This window comes from Mastomys coucha, chromosome X (assembly GCF_008632895.1).
Source record: "Mastomys coucha isolate ucsf_1 chromosome X, UCSF_Mcou_1, whole genome shotgun sequence".
Lineage (NCBI taxonomy): Eukaryota > Metazoa > Chordata > Mammalia > Rodentia > Muridae > Mastomys > Mastomys coucha.
This window is the reverse complement of record NC_045030.1, coordinates 111578831-111598843: the sequence shown is the minus strand read 5'-3', so window position 1 is coordinate 111598843 and position 20013 is coordinate 111578831. Positions and strand designations below refer to the sequence as shown.

The 20013-nt window shown below is 32.0% G+C and overlaps 1 protein-coding gene across 2 annotated transcripts in view; it reads left to right on the top strand.

Moving 5' to 3' along the window:
- Pof1b (POF1B actin binding protein) overlaps positions 1-19074 on the top strand; it is a 57221-nt gene extending 38147 nt beyond the window's left edge. Inside the window, exons 8-17 of one of the 2 annotated variants that reach the window (XM_031367157.1) lie at positions 2485-2512; positions 3773-3847; positions 7031-7123; positions 8007-8120; positions 9063-9215; positions 9504-9623; positions 11857-11985; positions 12966-13048; positions 14492-14606; positions 17051-19074. In XM_031367157.1, the coding sequence (XP_031223017.1) occupies positions 2485-2512; positions 3773-3847; positions 7031-7123; positions 8007-8120; positions 9063-9215; positions 9504-9623; positions 11857-11985; positions 12966-13048; positions 14492-14606; positions 17051-17056 (916 nt within the window). In that variant the 3' untranslated portion in view covers positions 17057-19074. Of the gene's footprint in view, positions 1-2484; positions 2513-3772; positions 3848-7030; positions 7124-8006; positions 8121-9062; positions 9216-9503; positions 9624-11856; positions 11986-12965; positions 13049-14491; positions 14631-17050 lie in introns of those variants that run through there. The other variant, XM_031367149.1, reaches the window with a different exon arrangement.
- Positions 19075-20013: the final 939 nt, after the last annotated feature.

Here is a 20013-nt window from a genome sequence, read left to right as displayed (position 1 = left end):
TTGATATATTCTCAATTTATACATTTATCTATAAATATATTTTATACATAAATCTCAGTATATTAATTTATATAGTATTATATATAACATACATTGTGGAGGATTATGTATTTATAAATAGAAAACTCTACATAATATAATAAATAACATGCAACTGTATATATATATATATAGATTGATAGATAGATTTACTTTTTATGTGTACATGTGTGTGGCTATATGATATTATGTATATTACAATTTAACAGGTGCCTATACAGACCAGTAGCATACTGATTCCCTAGAATTTGAGGGTATCATTTACTTGTAGATGACAGCACATCCTATTAAATGAGTGACCTAATGCTATATAGTTAAAGCATGAATATGACAACAAATTCAAAGTAATCTACAAGATAAGAGAATGTCAATAGATTTTCTTTTAATTCAAAATTCTCACTGACTACATTCTTTTGCTTGTGGATAAACATTTTATTATAGAACTTATATAATATATTAATATGGAGGGTATGATACTATATATACATATATATAATTTTATATATTTTTAAGTTAAAGGTATATGTTTTCCAAATCAATTTTTGTTTAGTGCCTTTAATATGTTCATCTCATACCCATCTCTTTTCTGTAAATTTTATTACCTTCCTACAACCATTCTCTTACCATTTTCTTCAACTATTTCCTGTTCTTATCTCATTGTCCATTCCACTTGGCAAAATGCTAACTCGAGAGAAGTCTAGTCCTCTCACTTATCTCCCTGTCCTCTATCCCTACTGCCATCTCTGTTATTCACCTTCCACTGTGTACTATCCATGGCATTTAGAGTTATACAAGGGCCATCTTATGTAGTTTGGAATTCATGCTACTTAATATAGGACTTAATATTTTTGACTAAATGTATGCCTTCAGTACTATTAATTCATCAAGATACATCAGAGTAAAATACAGCTAACTATTTAAATCTATTCCACTATAAATATGTGAGCTTTCTCTTTTGCTAGGTTTTGATCATAATACCTAATCAACAACTTCTTGCATTATCTGAAAAACTCTTTTCTCTTACATGATCCAAAGAATTAAGCCATGCATTCAATTATTTTTGTACAAGTTTGCTATCTTAATATATTTCACTTCCTCTCAATAGCCTATTAAGTAGCCATCATGTTCTAGATACTGTATGCCTATCTATGTTATAAAATCTGAAAACCAGCTGCATAAAATTTTAGGTAAACTAATTAAGAACATACAACTACCAAAGGCTAGCGATGAATTCAAACATTTTTAGGTACTCGTTTACCTATATATAAACTATCACTTGGATTTTCTATAATACATTCTTCTTTTGTATTTCAGTTATACTTTCATTTTTTCCATAGGTCTGTCCCAAAATACCTATTTGCCACAACACAGTAAATACCACATGCATATATGCAAACTATCTTATGTGTATTAATCATGCTGTAAGAATGGGAACCTGGAGTTCTTTTTCCATAGTATCCTGCATATTTTTACAAATGTATGCAAAAGGCTTTTCACAATAATCCATTTATCTCTATAAGCAAAATTTTGCTCATAAGCAATTATATAATGGATAAAGTTGAGGACTAATGTACTAAAACTAATACCTTAAAATATTATTTCTACCTTCCTGTCAAAATATTTTTTGTTTGTTTGACATTTTTACCATCCGTGTTCATATCTCATTCTTCTACTGTGTCGAGAGGAGGTAATTAGACAAAATAAAGGTCAGTCTGTTGCCCTTGACAACATGGTAACTGTATTCTTCCCAGATTTCACAGTTCTTACTTACAGCAGCATATTTCAGACTCGTATAACCACTGTCAATCCCATAAGATTTGCTTTCTTAATTTGGCTCCACACTCTCTCAACCTCTCAGTCCAAATACTCATTTTGTTGCTAGAAATTCTCTTATGAAACAAGAATTTTGACTGTTTTGCTTTGTTGGCTGTAGATTCAAATCCCATTCTTTCTAGTATACATAGATGAGGTGAGTTGACCTCTTCTTAAACACTTTTATTTTGATAAAAATAAATAAATAACATGAAAACACTAAGAGAGAAACTAGCTCCATCCTGAAAGTGAAACCCAGAGAAGGAAAATGGAGGGAGAAGAAGAGAAAACCTGTAATTGTGGTTTGAGTTACCAAACCCCATTTTCTGTCAAGCCCTTCTTCATCTATCCTCAAATGCACTGGTGAAATGGATGATGTTCTCATTCTGCATATTTTATTACTTTTTATTTAGATGTTACTCATTTTAGTACATCAGCTAATTCCAGAAAAATCATTTTAGTCAAACTAAGTGAAAGTTCCTTTTTGATATTTAAATTTCTTTATTTGTGATTCCAACTTATACCAGTACTATTATGATATACAAAATATAAAATAAGTAGAACAGGAATGTTTATATGTGATTCCAGAATACTTTTTTTTCTAAAACTGTCTCTTTTTTGTCATTTTTGCAGCAAACAAGATTTTGAGTCTGCAGATACAGTAAGTCCAGAAGTCATTAAATTAGAGAACAAAGTGCATTTTGTTCTCTAATAACTAGTTTATTTTTCAGACTGGAAACACAGATTAGTAAAGAAACTAATGTTTATATCTTTGTAATGGTTATAAAAGCAATGATCACAAAGAATGTTTTATGACTATAACTAGGATTTAAGTTGTCATCGTTTAAAATACATTTAAAATTTACTTGATAACAAAACTGTCTTAGAAGACATAAATTTATATAGTAAAGATAAATGTTATCTAATATGTTTCAAAACCATATGCAACATCAACTTGGAGTAAAAAAATCTCTGAGTATCAATTCTATTACATTTGTAATTTTGAAAACCAATTTATTTTAATTTAATAAGCAATCACATAGTTTATTTCAGCATAATCAAAAGAACAATCTCCTCTTGTGCACTAATTTTATCATTATTTCATGTATGTTGCTATTATATATTCACTAAAGTAGTTTTGTAAGTTCTAAATTGCCTATGAAAAGCACTTATTTTGGCTTCTCTCTTAATTTAGTTGAAGCTTAAAAGTGTTGCTATGGTAACATATAATCTCTCAAAAGTCACAATAGCCTCAAGCAAATTTTAAGTCCAATAATACCTATAATTTTATTTCACAGTTTTCACTATTTAAAAATTAAGCTTCCCAAACATATATACCATCCAACAAAACTTAATTTTGGAGAACATAGTGATGCTATATCAAGGAAAATTTGAATCCTTTGCTATTGTTGTTATATCCATCATCATTATTACTTCCCCTTATGAGGCAGGATTTGTTTATATATCATGTCCTGGTCTTGAATTTATGTGACACATGCTAGCTTTGATCCTCTTGACTTAGACACTTAGGTACTGGAAATATAGGCATGTATCAGTATACCCAGGTAAGTAACTGCTTTGTTTTCAATTGCTATTGCACCCACCCCTTTGGTTCTGGAGTTCAAAGACAGGACCTTGTAATGCTATGCAAGCATTGTGCGTCTCAACCCTAGCCCTAAACTGATCTTTTAAAACACAAGTGAAATGTTTGACTGGTTGTCCAAAACTTTTCTCTAACAGTCTTTGGAATTTAGTATTATTTCCAAGTCTATGTAGTAACTGAGTATTTAAACACTTTGAAAGGTAATTTAATCTTCTGCTATCCTCCCAAAATATGCTAGTTTTACACAAAAGTCTATGAAGTACAGCCCCTAAGATTAAAGTGCTGATGTTTTCAAAGGATAAATTTCGTTTCTTACAGTCAGAAGACATTGAGTCATTGATTCCCAAAGGACTGTCAGAGTTTACAAAACAGCAAATTCGTTATATTCTGCAGGTAAGATGCAATCAGTGTCCAACTTCGATATAACAGTTTTTGTTTCATCTTATTATATTTCATTTTTGTAATCTTTAGGCATTATCTCTTAGAAGTCTGTTCTATATGAGAGATGGAAAGGGAACATGTTCAGAGGGAGGGGAGGGTGTAGAACTAGGAGGAGTAGAGGGAGAGGAAACTATAACCAGGATATGTTGTATGAGAAAAAAATCTATTTTCAATTAAAAAAATTTAAAAAGTAACACTACATTTCATATCATTTCATTGCAAATATTAATTTAAAATTTTTCATAATTAACTTGAAATGTGTTTTTTTAAAGTAATCAATCTTAGGAAACTACTACTTAGCATGATTCTCATAAGAATAGATAGCTTCAAATAAAGGCTATGTTCCACAGGAGTTGACTATATTTTAATTAGCATCACATTTTAGCTTAGTCAGACCACCAAGACTTGAACATCTAGCATTCAGAAAATAGATCTCGAGGTATTGCCTGCTGTGAATTGTTCTTATTAGTCAATACTTTATTCTTATTAGTCAATACTTCTATACTTTAGCAAAACCTGATTCCAAATCAGTCTTTCTTCTTCTCCCATTCCAAGTACAGGCAGTGAAATTTGGAAAGGCATTGCCTTCTCTTTCTAGTGTTGTGTAAGGATAGAATCTATAGGAGCAGGAACTTTTCCTGTAATAAAGGAAAAATCCACAAATCAAGATAGAAGCCAAAGAAATATGACTGAAAGTACTATGCGTTAAGAAAACAAACAAAAGCAAGTGCTAGCCAGGATACAGAGGAAAAGGAACACTTATATATGGCTATGGAAAAGCAAAGTCATCCAGTCACTATGGAGAGCATATGAAGGTTCCTCAAAACCTACTACAAACTAGTTGGAGTTTATATAACTGTGGTGAGGGTTTATTTAACCTTACACTTCCAAGTAACAGTTTAGGAAGAAAAGGCATCAGTTGATACGACAGAGCTTGGGGTATCATTTTTGTACTGTTAGGATGAAAGTCTCACCTCTCAACTCTGCTTTTCCTGACTCAAATCTAAGAAGTAGTATTGGTGTATCTCTTTAAATCCCGATAATGGCAGAAGTCTGGGCTCATTTCTCTACTTATCCTTAGGTGAGAAGAGAGAATTTCCCCAAACCAACTGGAATTTGGTTTGAGACAAATATTAATTGTCTAAAGATTTTCTGCATTGTTTCTTTCGTCATCTTGAGCTTTCCATATTTTTTTTTATGTATAAATGCTTGTGGTTTTCAGTCACACTAAGAAACCATTAAAGAGACTATGAGATTCAAAGAAGTCTAACTAAAGGCCTGAGCACTTATACAAATGCTATGAAAGCCATTGGAGGTAGGGAAGTTATTAAGGAGGGGTTAGGGAAGATAATAAGAAACCCTGCCCTGAAGGCTTACAAGACAAAATCTCTCCAAAGTCTACATGGTTCCAACAGGTATCCATGTTCTGGTATACTCCATATAAAGCCATCCCAACTAATATCAATGATATTGAAGCATGTCAGGAAGATAAGACTATTAGGAGCTGTAGTTCTCGGGTCAGATCTGAAAGTTTATCACTTGTTGATAAACATGATACATATACCATATGATCTGATGATATGTCAATAATCCTGCACCCCTCAGTGTGAGGTTTACTACCTTTTATATGTGTATCTCATTCCTTATTCTGGTGTGTATGGTAAACATTTGGACCTGGGCTTTGTTTTATATGGTTTTGATATGCCTATATTCCCATACATTCCTAATTTAATTTTAGTTGTAGAAGTTCATAGGTGGTGGTATTTGACTCATCTCATTAAGTAGTTCTGAACTTCCTTAAAGTTACAATCCTTTAATACAGTTCTTCATATTCTGATGACCTGCAAACCATAAAATTATTTTGTTCCTACTTTATAACTATGATTTTGCTACTGTTAGGACTTGTATTATAAATGTCTGATGCAGGATATCTGATGTCCTACCCCCACAGGGGTCACAACCCTACGATTGAGATCCTTGACCAATGATTTATTTTTCCTCCTAGTTCTTACTGGGTAGGCAGGTGATCATTTCCTTGTAATAAACAAAATGGAGTGTCATTGGCATCAGGGTTTGTATTCAAAATGCAGCAACCTAGTTCTGTTTGCTGCTCTGTCTCAACATCCATGTGTGATTGATTTTTGAGGGATAGGACAGAGGAACTACTTTTTCCTATAGTAGAGAGCCAGAGTTGAGTTCCAGGCACCCACACAGAAGTTACCATTCAGTAACTACACTTCCAGGAGATTTGATGCCCCTTTCTTGCCTCCATGAGCACCAAGCGCTCATGTGATGCATATCTCTACATGCAGGCATACACTCATGCACATGCTGTAAAACAAGCACATCATTTAAAGAATTGTGAAATAGCCTTCATTTCAGATGTAGCAATGAGCTGGGACATGGGGTGGTGGGGGAGTCACTCAAGGCAAGTTACTGCCTGAACACTACAATTGGAATGAATAGCTTAGGACAAAGCGCCCTGTACTCCATATAAAACTTAAGTCTTCACACCTCAGGCAGAATCCTTGGACAGCACAGCACACGTAGGCAAGTGCTTTTTATGGCTTGAAGATTCAGTGCCTCATCTCTTCAAAAGTAAAAATTTGATGATAGAATTCTGCTGTGTGAAGGAGATAGTACTTTTTATCATACAAATGAAAAAAAAAAAGAAAGGTTTTCTTAAGGCTTAGTTAAAATCTTCTCAGGAATGTTGCTTGACTTGCTTAAGAGAATATTCAGAGGGACATGGATGAGGTTCTAAAGAGAGTACATGGGAAGGTCTAGGAGGGAGGAAAAAGAAGGGGAAAGTGATGGAATTGTTTTGATTGAAAACATGTATAAAATCCTGGGTGTGGTGGTACACAGGCCTTTAATCCAGTGTTTGGGAGGAAGAAGCTGGTAGATCTCTTGTGAGTTCGAGGCCAGCCTGCTTTGAGGCTACACAACAAGTTCCAAGCCAGTCAAGGCTACATAGTGAACAACTATCTCACTAGAAAATATATTAAAATAAAAAAAAAATAAAGTATTTTTGTAGCAATAGAACAAAAATACAAAGAAACAAGCTACACTTGCTAATGTTGCCTATTTTGAAGCAATAGTAAAAAGAAACCCTGGATGCTTTTCTTCCTCCAGATGAGGGGCATGTCTGATAAGTCCCTGAGACTAGTGCTGTCCACGTTTAGCAACATACGGGAGGAACTTGGACATCTTCAGCATGATTTGACAGTAAGATTTATTTTGATATTCCTTTCCCATGTTTTTCTGATTGTTAGCATCTTCACACATATGAAAAATATACTTTTTAAAAATATACTTTTTAAAAAAATATATACTTTTTAAAAATATATTGTAAAACTGTAATATTGCTCATCCATAGACATGACTTATTTTGTGAAACAGCTAATTAGCATTGAAAGATGAGAAAAGAACTGCCTCATGAGTATATGAAAGTATGTTGATATGTACGAATCGTTTAATTTCCCACTAAGGTAATTTAATGCTTAAAGGCAGAATTGTCTACAAAATTAGAACAACTGTAGTCATTTAAAAAGAATTTCCTTAGTTACTGTAATGATAAAGCATATTTTGAATTTCTCTTTAAATAAAACAACTTGAAAACCCCTTCCTCCCAATGTTTAACTTTTTTTTTTTTTAATTTTAATTGATAGTTTTGGTGCCATTAGCTAGATACAGTCTGGTGAAATTTCATTCTAGTGAAAAAGACCTCAAGGACTTTTGACTGTTTTTCCCTATATCTCTGGTTAGTTTCTGCAGTCTCATAAGTGTTGCAGAATTTTAATTTGAAGATTCTCTACCTGCTGAGATTAAGATGTCTTTGTAGATTAAAATAAAACACAAAAAATATTCATAGCATTCTGGTTCATTGAACTTAGCAGTAGCCAATCCATCAAAAATAGTCCTTTCAATCCAGGATTTCAAAGTTTGTGTATTTGTGTCTTATATTTCTCTTGACTTTGAAGAATTCTACTTTGTTAAGCAATTACAGATGAAACAATTTTTATTGAAATTTTACAACATAATCAAGATATTATTACCTGTTAACAATTTTATGTAACTCTGAATCCTAATAAGTAATTTATGCTTTTAGTCACTGGAAAATGACAAGATAAGACTTGAAAAGGACTTGACATTCAAAGAAAATCAAATAAAAGAGTATGAAGAACTCTTGGCATCAGTGAGAGCAAATAATCGCCAACAGCAAGTAAGTTGACATGTTTTTGTAGGTGATATTCTAGATTGATCGCTTTCCATATGCACAATTACTGGCACGTTGAAGTCCTAAGATACAATCCAGATGGTATTAAAGTGTGATGGAACAATTTGTTCATCTGAGAATTGAACAGCTTTGTATATTTTCAACAACTAAATATCCTCAGAAAAAATAGGCAACCTTATGTCTTATATAGTATACAAAATACACAGTTCTTTATATTTTGGGACAATAAGAATTCTCAGTAAAAGTCTAAGTTGACTCAGTAATTTAATCTAATGATGTCTTTTTTGCTTGTTTGTTTGCTTGTTATTATTTATTTATTTACTTATTTATTTATGTTTTGAGACAGGGTTTCTCTGTATAGCCCTGGCTGTCCTGGAACTCACTCTGTAGACCTGGAGCTGTGTGCCACCACAGCCTGGCTCTAATGATGTCTTAATTGGAAAAAAATTATACATCTTGTGTTTGTATACAGAATAAACAAGGAAATGAACTCTATAGACACTCTGTGTTGTTTGAGCAGGGATAATTCTAACCAAACTATAATGAGCCTTCAGAGTTTATTCTCTCTCTTTGGTCTCATGACTTTCCCAAAGATTTTACAAACTTAATCTTTTAACCACAGCAAAGGGCAAGACCATTTTAGAAACTGCAAGTATAGTATGATGAACTCAGACTAACAAGGATCTAATAACTAAATTGGGTCTGAAATCTTTACAAAAATGTTATTCCTTTTTACTTGTTAGACAAAGAAGACTAGGGGCAAGATTAAAATGTAGTATGATGTTTAAAATATCATCTAAAGGCAAGAACCTAAAAGATTTAGTTTGAAATATTTTTCTTTATATTTCTCAATGAATCACTTAAAAGAACACTTACTTTGTAAACTCAAAATGTATTTTTCTTATGGATTTGTATTTTTCTTTATAGCAAGGTCTTCAAGACTCAAGCTCAAAATGCCAGACATTGGAAGAAAATAATCTTTGTCTTCGACATACACTGTCAGACATGGAATACAGGCTAAAAGAACTTGAGTATGGTAAACGCAATTTAGAACAAGAGAATAAAAACCTTAGAATACAGGTACTAATTTTTATAATATTTTCCTAGTTATATAGCTCTCAAGCTATTATTGTTAATAGAATATACAAACTTCACCTTAAAAAGTACTTGGACTCCTTTCTGTTGACCTTACATGAAAGTTGTATCATGCTGACACTTGAGCTTTATCAAACAGCCTCTCAAGATAATTTTTATTATTTCAACGTCTTATGTAATCACATGGTATTCATGTCGTAATAAATTTTGAAACCTAATATGTATTTCCTTCTTAACAATCCAATTACAGATAGTTATTTTGGTTTTATGTAGGTATCGGAGACTTGCACAGGCCCGATACTACAGGCTAAAATGGATGAAATTGGCAACCATTATATGGAGATGGTAAAAAACTTGAGACTTGAGAAAGATAGAGAAATCAGCAAGCTAAGGGTATGTTGATCCTACATTGCATAAAATTGTCTACAGAAACTTTTTCAAATAATAGTGATTATTGGGCCTTGAGAGATATCACGAGGAGCAAAGTTTGGGTACCATCACCCATGTAACAAGTCATGCATTCCATCCTTCAAATGTTTGTAACTACAGCACTGGGATATCTACTACCTTCTTCTGGCCTCTGCATATACATACACGTATGTACACATAGTTATCATGGATATATGCATAAATGAATAAGGTAAATTTTTATTAAAATAATAATTATCATCACCATCACCACCACTAAGGAGCTAATATTAAAATGAAAAATAAACAAATTATTGTTACAATTTTAAAGCTATAAAGAAATAAGTAAGTTGAAGACATTAGTATTTTCTAAAACCTTTTCCTATAAATATATTTCTATATATTAAAGACCAGTGAAACTTCAAACTGGTACTTCAAACTAAATTATTTTCTTCTCAGTTGATTAAAAAAGACATTAATTTCATTGTCTTGATTTTTATTAACTTTTAACAACTTGTGTTTGGGAGATAGGTGAAGGATGCTTCATAATATTGCTTAATGCATGTTTATTCAGAGAAGAGTAATATATAACATTGGACAGCTAAGCCATAGTTTAGCTGTCTGATAATTTGGTTAACATTTTTAATTAAAAAATAATTACACCATTTCTCCTTTCTCTTTCCTCTCTCCAATCTCTCCTGTACTCCCATCCTTTGCTCATTCTCCAGATTCGTGTTTGCTGTTTTAAATCTTATTATTACATATTTTTATAAATACCTAAATACATAAATATAACCTGTTCAGCCCATTTAGTGTTACTGTATAATTTTGAGGCTGACCATTCAGTATTGTATAACCAATTAAGGAATATATACATACGGAAACTTATTTCTCCCATTCTCTGCATTCCTTAGTTGCCTGCAGTTCTTTGTCTATGGATGGGGCCTGGTGAGGTTTTTTTTTCCCCTGTGTTAGCATGCCTATTGATATTATCTTTTTTCAGGACTTGTTTAGGCAGCCATCTTGAGGCATCATGGGTGAAATTTCCCAGTCATTGACACAGTTTATACAGGGTCAATCTTACGGCGCATTTACTTGTCCTGTGGCTTACAATCTTACTGTCCCCTCTTCCTTGATATTACCTGAGCCTTAAGTTCAAGATTTGTCTTTTACATGTATCAGTTGTGGCTAAGCACATCATGATCATTTGTTTTCTGTATTTTAACATTTATACATTAAAGAGTTTTGTCACTCATATTTATGTATAATGGACAACAAAATTAGGATATTTGCAAGAGTAAATTTATAGTACTTTGCCTTATAATTCTATGTTGAATTGATATAACTAACCCTTAATTTACTGAGTCATAAACATAGATAAATACATGTAACTATCTTATGATTTATTTATTTTTATTTTCTGTAAACTGCTGTTATGTCTCTGTGAGGACATTGAATGCCCTGGAACTGGAGTTTAAAGACCATTCTGAGTTGCCACGTGGGTGCTAGGAATTGAACCTGGGTCCTCTGGAAAAGCAGCCAGTGTACTTGGTGGCTGAGCCATCTTTTCAGAACTGGCATTTGAATATCTTGATAGATGAAATGGCCAATGATTTTTCTCTCCAAATACTAGTGATTTTTTTTTCCTAAAATAAACTAAACAAAACTTAATTTGTTAGTAGACCTCCTGATCATTCTACCAATTTTCTTCCCCTGGTTTCCTCTTTTCCAACCTAACATTATTGATAGCACATTACCCGGCAGCTTCCATGTCTATGTATGTGGTAGCTTGGCTTTGAGTTGCAGCTGCATTACTTCTGAGATGCTTATCTCCTTGGGATGCTGTGAAGATTCAGTTAAGACATGCATCAGGAGTCATTTTGTAAACTGAAAGCCACAGTATATCATTAAGATTGAAGGTGCCTTAATTTGTTTGTGACAGAATCCAAAGTGCCTCTCTCCTTACTTTTATCTTATTGCCTGGGCCTAAAGCAGTTGCTTAGGTAGTACTAATCATAAATAGCAAACACAGCTTTTTAAGATGAGAAACTTCTAACTGGCATTTCAGATTATAGTTTATGTCAATAAAATTCTATAGATATTTATGAAAATTGATATATTATTTTTCATTTTATGTCTATGTGACTTGACCTAACTACATTGGAATTGAGTTATATTTTTAAAAGCATTATAATAATTATTATTTCTAAATCCTTAGTCCCAATTAAACCAGTACCAAAAAGATGTTTCAAAAAGAGAAGGAAGTTGTAGTGATTTCCAATTCAAACTTCATGAATTGACAAGTTTACTGGAAGAGAAGGATTCTCTTATAAAGCGTCAATCAGAGGTAAGAAAAAGGAAGGAAAATGCAATGGTACAATTAAGTTTTATATAATAATTCCCATGGCTTAGGAAAGGACACGTTGAGTGGGAGCAATGGTTCAGCTGTTAAAGGTTCCTAATCAAAACACCAAGGAAAGAACACATTTCCAATATACACTTTACTACATACCAATGTATATATATGAATAGTATGATTTATGCCAGGCAGTGGTGGCACACGCCTTTAATCTCAGCACTTGAGAGGCAGAGGCAGGTGGATTTCTGAGTTCGAGGCCAGCCTGGTCTACAGAATGAGTTAGAGGACAGTCAGAGCTACACAGAGAAACCCTGTCTTGAAAAGAGAAAAAATAAAAGAAGGAATTGAAGTTGAAAAAAGATGGGTGCTGTACATTTATTATATCTAAGACACTGGATTTATATTTTATTAACTGAAATTCTTTAAAGCCTGTGAGCTCATTCTTAGATCATGAACTCCTCCTTCATTAAGGAACTAGGTTGTATCAGCAGCATGTAGCCCAGAATCTGTTATATGATAAGTTCTAAAAAAAACTATTATTATTTTAAAAATGATACTCACATTCATAATAAAATTGTTAGGATTCTGAATTTTACTTCCTTGTGGAAATTTTGCTACTACTACTACTACTACTACTACTACTACTATTATTATTATTATCATTAATTGGCCTTACTTTTCAACTACTCAGAACAAAAAATAATCACATCTTCATACTGACAGCCATGTTCATATTGTCAATATCATACCTCAGTTAGTAGCCAGGTTAAAGTGCTGTTACTAATGTTAGGTTGGATAAGATTAAACCAGTGGAAGAAATTTGATAAAAGTCTTGTATAACATTTTGCCTACTGTGGATCAACTCTAGTAGAATTACAAAACAAGAGGAGTAGAGAGGGTTGTTATTAGTAATCTTATTACCAAATGCTTATATTTCTATTAAATGATTACTGTGTTTAATTTGTAAGGAACTCTCAAAGTTGAGACAAGAAATATATTCATCCCATAACCAACCCTCTGGTGGTGGAAGGACTACAATCACCACAAAAAAGTAATGTACTTTAAAATGACATTTTAATGTGCGAAGTTATTATAAAATTTAAGTTATTATTCTATTAGTTAATGTGCATATCACTAAAAAGTGTTTCAATCATTTTACTTGTCAACAATTCTACTGGAGAGTGAAAATTCAAAAAAGACACTGATGTCATAAGTGTGTATCAAATTTATAGTATATTAAATACTATAGAAATAAAAACAAAGTTGTTTATAATACTGGGGATATCAGTTGATAGATATTTAGTTGTGTTAAGTTATGGAAAGCAATCTTTATCTTTCTCTGATTTCTGAAATTGAGATTAGTAACCCTTTATGTGAAAGGTATATGTTTCACTAATTATTAGAGTATATGCCTGAAACCTTGGATAATATAAACTCTTATATGTTTTTTATTTGATTTTAAAACATATATTATCAAGATCAGCATATAATTTTTTCCATTATTAAGTGTAGATGTTTTAAGTCTGTTCACTTAAAGAATGTAGACATCTGAATTCTCAGCATCACTAATTTTATGCTTTAGGAAAGAAAATGGTTATGTGTGATATCACCAGTTGATCTGATAATAAAGAAAGCTGAGTCAGTGACTGAGTAGCATATAAAGTATAGATACATTAAGGAATAATTCACATGCTAACTGTAGTACAACAGGACAAGATTTTATTAACCTACTCATAATGGTACAATATTTATAACTTAAGAATTATATATTTGGGGAAATTTTTAATTATTTTTAATTATTGTTTTGGAACATATTTGGGAAGGAATATCTGGAAGTGTTGGTAATTAGGGCAGAGGCAGGATGTTGTTTTTTTGTCTATGTATAAAACAGCACAAGACAGTTCTACCACACATGATATGACTGTGACATACATTATTGTGTCACTTTAACTTGATAAACTTTCTAGAATCCAGTTGATTTTTCTTTACCTATCTTGGTTTTTGTTGTTTTTTTTTGTTTGTTTGTTTTTGTTTGTTTTTGATTTTTTTTTTTTTTGTTTTTCAAGACAGGGTTTCTCTCTGTAGCCCTGGCTGTCCTGGAACTGACTCTTTAGACCAGACTGGCCTCGAACTCAGAAATCCACCTGCCTCTGCCTCCCAAGCGCTGGGATTAAAGGTGTGTGCCACCACTGCCCAGTTTTCCCTATCTTGTAAACATGAGAAACTCCAAGCAGTGAACTCAACAACTATGGTACTTATTTTATTTTTATTTTTTCTGTGTGTTATTGTCCTGTGCTACCAGTGATCCATCATAATCAGAGGCACCCATTCCTCCCTTTATTTAACAAAAACTGAGTTGTACTTTTCTATTTGAGATTTTTCATTTGAAACTAATCATTCAGTGATAAATCGATTTAAACAGGGGAATAAAAATGGGAGTGACTACAAATGAAATTTATTTCATACTACTAATAACTCTGTTTTTGGTGTATAGGTACAGAACACAATATCCAATCCTAGGTCTCCTGTACGATGACTATGAATATATACCACCAGGTAGTGATACACAGACTATTGTGATTGAGAAAACTGAAGACAAGTGGACTTGTGTAAGTTTATTTGGGTATTTCTAGCCAAATTATGTATTTATAGCTTTTAAGAATTAGGTAAAAAAGTATCAGATATCGTAGACAATTTGAAGTGGAGTGGAACATGAATGTGTATGTATTGACAGAATTTGTCTTGTAATCTTGAATGTGAATGTGGATACTTACTATCCTTTATTTCTTTAAAAATGAAAGATAGATTTATATCTATTTTCTCTCTAGACTGCAAAATTCTCCAGTTTTAAATTCTGGGGTTTAATGTGAAACTAAATAACCATGCGAATAACATCTACTCTAAAATTTACTTACTTCAACTTCCTCCTCCAACATGACCAGATAACATAGGTATCAACACGATTTTAAATAATTCAACCCATTACTACCGGGCTGATTATTTTAAAATCTCTTCTTGTACATGGATTCTTAAGAATTTCACTGATTTCTTTGTTAACCTCTAGAATAGTGATCATCATAGAGGAAATATATATTCCCCAGCACAATAGTTCTCTCCAGTGGCATCTACTTTCTAACTCCAGAATATTTACTGTATTTGGACATTTTCAGTTTCCAGTAGATGTTAGCTATATTGACATCTACTGGGTATAGACCAAAGTACTACCATGTATCCTAAGGTGTGCAGCACACTCTTTTACAATAAAAAATATCATCTGACTCCAAATTTTAATACTGCTGAGCATGAGAAAACTTGCTAATATTAAAATATGCTTTTGAGTTTTTCTTAATTATATACTTCTACAATCTTGCAAGGTATTTTAATAGTAATTCACTGATCATGAGCACAGGAATGTGAAACATTCCTCCTGTACAATGGACAGAGAAATTTCAGAATCTCAGCTTTTAAACCATACATAATATTATTGAAATCAGTAACTTCAGTGTTGTTATCTAGCTGTCAAGGGGCTTATATACTAAGATAAAGCAAATCCATGGTTAGTAAACTCAAGAAGGTGCTTATTCTGAAAAAGTAGAGGCAGATTGAAAGGGAGCATGAGGAGGGCATTCAGTTTACTAATAATGCTTTGTTTTCTGAGATTTGTGATTTTGAGCATATGTGTGGAATTTGGAAACAGAGGTTTATATGTTTTTGTTACATTTTTATTGTACTTTGATACATATATGTTGAAAAATTTACACTGTAAAATTAGAATTTGCATATGCTGTTACTAAAATTAAATAGTTGTTAAATAATGCATTAAAGATATATATCTTGGGCAGTGGTGCCACATGCCTTTGATCCCACCACTTGGGAGGCAGAGGCAGGCAGATCTCTGTGAGTTCGAGGCCAGGCTGGTCTACAGAGTGAGTTCCATGACAGCCATAGCTACACAATGAAACCCTCTTGGGAAAAAAAAAAAGGTTTGAGGTTGGGAGACAGAAAGAAAAAAGAGGAGAAAAGAAAAGAAAGAAGAAAAATATATATCCTATAACCAAACAAGCTCAAATACTTCAGTAGCAATAAAAAATCATGATGATTTCAGTTCTAATGTTCTTTTACAGTAATAGGCACCAATATTTTAACTAATCAGTGAAAGTAAGCAGTGTGTAGTAAATCTCTAACAAAAATAAAAATACATGCTAGTTTAATCTTTTTCAAATAATTTCTCAGGCCATCAACTTGTTGAGAAATATTACTAATTATCAAGTGAGAAAAAGTACTTGATGATTTAAGAATCAGATTAGTAGCAAAAATATGTTTGCACAGGATAAAAATTTTCACTAAAGTATAATTTGATCCTAAAAGTTAAGAGTCAAAAATTTGCTTGATGGGGCTCGAAAGACGACTCAGTGGTTAAGAGACTGACTGTTCTTCCAGAGGTCCCGAGTTCAATTCCCAATAATCACATGGTGGCTACAACCATCTGTAACAGGATCTGATGCCCTCTTCTAGTGTGTCTGAAGACAGCTACAGTGTACTCACAAACATAAAAATAAATCTAAAATAAAATAATACAAAACAAAAACAATTGCCTGACTACATGCACTGACAATAGTGTGAGTATCTGTGTAATTAAAGTTTCTAGTGTGGTAGCCATTTCTTCTGTCTCCAATGAAATATATAGTTAAGGTTGAAAAAGAGTATAGAGGAAGAAGTTTCAAATATATTCAATAAATTCATAAATGATAGAACTGTATTTACTAGCTGATATATTTCATCACATATTTAACCTCTAAATATGACAGTAAAACAAAATGTACCCAAACTCCCCCCTCTTGCCTTATAGTCATTTAAAACACATTCCTTAAGTCGGAGATTATCATTTTATTGAATACTCTATAAAATAGTATATAAAAGTGAGATACATTTCTGTTAGCAGTATACATACCCAGCTGAATATTTTTAGTAACTATGTACATGTAATAAAGGCAGTATTTTAAAAAATAATTGTGAACCGATTTTAAGATACATTTTTTTTTTTGTTTTCTAGCCATGAATGGATCCATCCTACAATACTACAACCCAAAGGAAAGTTTCTCTGTCTGCATCAGTATTTTAATTGTTATTTTTCTATTGCTAACGTAAAGTCAAATTGTAAATCATGGTACTACCCCATGGATCTAATGGGATGACTTAATTCTGGAGATGAGTTCCCCAGTCATTCAGGAGAACTGAGTCCTTTTTTACACCAGATATAACACCATGCAAATGGGAGAAAAATGACCTTTATGTTTAAACTCTGGTTGCAGACAGTATAGAGCCTAACCTGCTATATTTATATAGGGTGCTTCCTATACGTTGAACTTATTCATACAATAGAGTCTTTACAAGTTATTTTACTATGTTAAATGTGCAACTTAGTTACAGGATTCAGTCCTGTTTTTCAGCAAAACAGAGGCAAATAACAAGTTAAAAAAACAGGTTAACTAGAACATGAAATATACAGCCTTACATTTCTCACATTAAACTTGTGAGTAAAAAGAGTACAGCAGTGCTAACATATCTTGGAAACAGCTAAGTCAAAGGTGGAGGTTAATTTTGTTAATCATGGAAATGAGCTAATATCTTTTAAATAAATGCATTAATTAAATTATACATTGTGCAACTTCACTCTAAGTACATGTCAGTACCTGGGAAAATCTGTTCTTTCAAAAAATATTTTCTGCAAGTGATCCCATTCACTTTGTAAAAAGCATAATACTGTACTGTAGTAGTGGGGCAATAAGAATGTAGAATTCTTCATAGTGATATATAGACATAACATTGAAATATTGCATAGTCATAAAATCTTTAAATAACAAAAATAGCAGTAAAAACACTTGATAGCTGTATCTTACTTGGAGAATATTTTATAGTAGAGTCTTTGATGTAGTAAGAAATTTGTTAGTTGAATGACTTTACAAAGTGATAGAAGTATTTGTTTATTATATTATAATGAAATTTCATAATATAACCCAATCAAAAGGTATAAAACTTTGCTCATCAAATTATGATAAATGTAGCAAATATACTCAGGTTACATGTTTAGTTCATAGTTTTATACTAAAATATCTACAGAAACCTTTACAAAATTATTCAATGCTTCATAAGCATATTCTAATTATTCTAAGAAACAGTTAATATAAGCATGACTGTGACACTATATGAATAGGACTATGAATTAGAAATATTTAAAAGGTCTTGATATGAATTAGAAATATTTAAAAGGTCTTGATATGAAATTAAGAGCCTTATTTATATTCTTTTAACACTTAAGCATTATTTTCTTTGACATGAATAAAATTTCTATTTTATCAATATTTTATGATATAAAATGTTTGATATTCTTACAATTCCCCTCTATTTTATGAACAGATAAGTTCCTTCCTCTGCTAGCTACTCATATATGCAATTATGGCAAAGGTGTATTGCTTTTCATCTATTACAAAAGTTACAATGGAATGCTTTAATTACCTTGACAGAAAAATGCCATAATTTCAGTTTGTTTTTTTCAAGTTAGAATGTTTTTTTCAAAATTACTGAAAACTAATGATATCCAGAATTAAAGAGCAATTAAGAAGACAGTCTGTTTGATCTAAGATAGTAAATTAGAGTCATATAAAAGTTTCTCATTTTTTACCAGTGTTTTAAGATCAATAGAAATAAGAGAAATAAAAGAAATACTAAATTATACACTTAATTCTGGAGATGAGTTCCTCCAGTCATTCATAAGACCCAAGTCCAGTTTTTATACATTGATATATTTGATATAACAACATGCAAATGAGAGGGGAAAAAACCTTTGTGTTTAAACTATAATTGCAGACGGTGTAGAACCTAACCTATTAGGGTGCCTCCTATGTTCACCAATTCTGTGTAGGTACTCAATGAAAATTCCAATGGCATCAGGTGAAGATGTCTGTTTATCTCATTTCTATTTCCATTATTTTCACTTTATATTTGTCAAATAAAATGGAGACTGGAGAGTGTCATGCAAAATATTCTTATGTGTCTAAATAAAATATGTTAAGCATCTGTATTGTCTTTGTGAAACTTCAAATAGGAAAGACTTTTAGCTTATCTTCCTATTTTACCAGGAAGTTTTTTAACCTTTGAATGTTTATGTAGGAGCTAAGAGGCAATTCTGTACAAAAAGCACAAAGAAAATTCTTCTTGATGTAGCTTACACAAGGTAGAACTTTAACAAAAGTTTGACATCCAGCTGGTGCAAAATTTAGTCTTCTAAGCCCACACATGGTTTGCTAAGACATTTTCTTCCCATCTTGGTACTGATACTTTAGCCATATTACTTTTTCCGAATTTTAGCAATATGAAAAGAGCACAATATTTAAAAATTATTTAACTATCAAATTTACATCAATTTAACAAGTCTATCTTTGCATTACTTTCTCATTATTATAATTTATAAAGATTATACTTCTTTAGAAAATAGAAATTCTTTTCAAAGTAAATGTTTTCAAATTATTTCTTCAAATGACCCATCCTCACCAGGATACAACACTACAAAATTTATTTGATCTTGTAGTAATTTTTGTTCAACTGAAAAATACATTGTTTCATGCTTACTCTAGGATAAATAGTAAATATATTATTTCAGTAAAGAGTAAAATAGACATAGCTTTCATTGATAAAATTCTATAAAGGAATTGTGGGATTGCTATGTGACACAATTACATGATAGCCAGTATCAATTGTCATTCTCAGTAATTTTCATGAATTCATCTTATTAATAATGTATTTATAAAATTCAGGCATAGTGGCATATGCCTTTAATCACAGTACTAGGGAGGTAGAAATAAGCAGATCTCTGAGTTTGAAGACAGCCTAGTCTACAAAATGAGTTCCAAGATAGCCAGAGCTACACAAAGGAGCCATGGCTCATTTTTTTAAAGGTGCTTATAAACCTTGTTTTTCCATCCCAACATATTAAATATTTTGAATTTCATACTACAG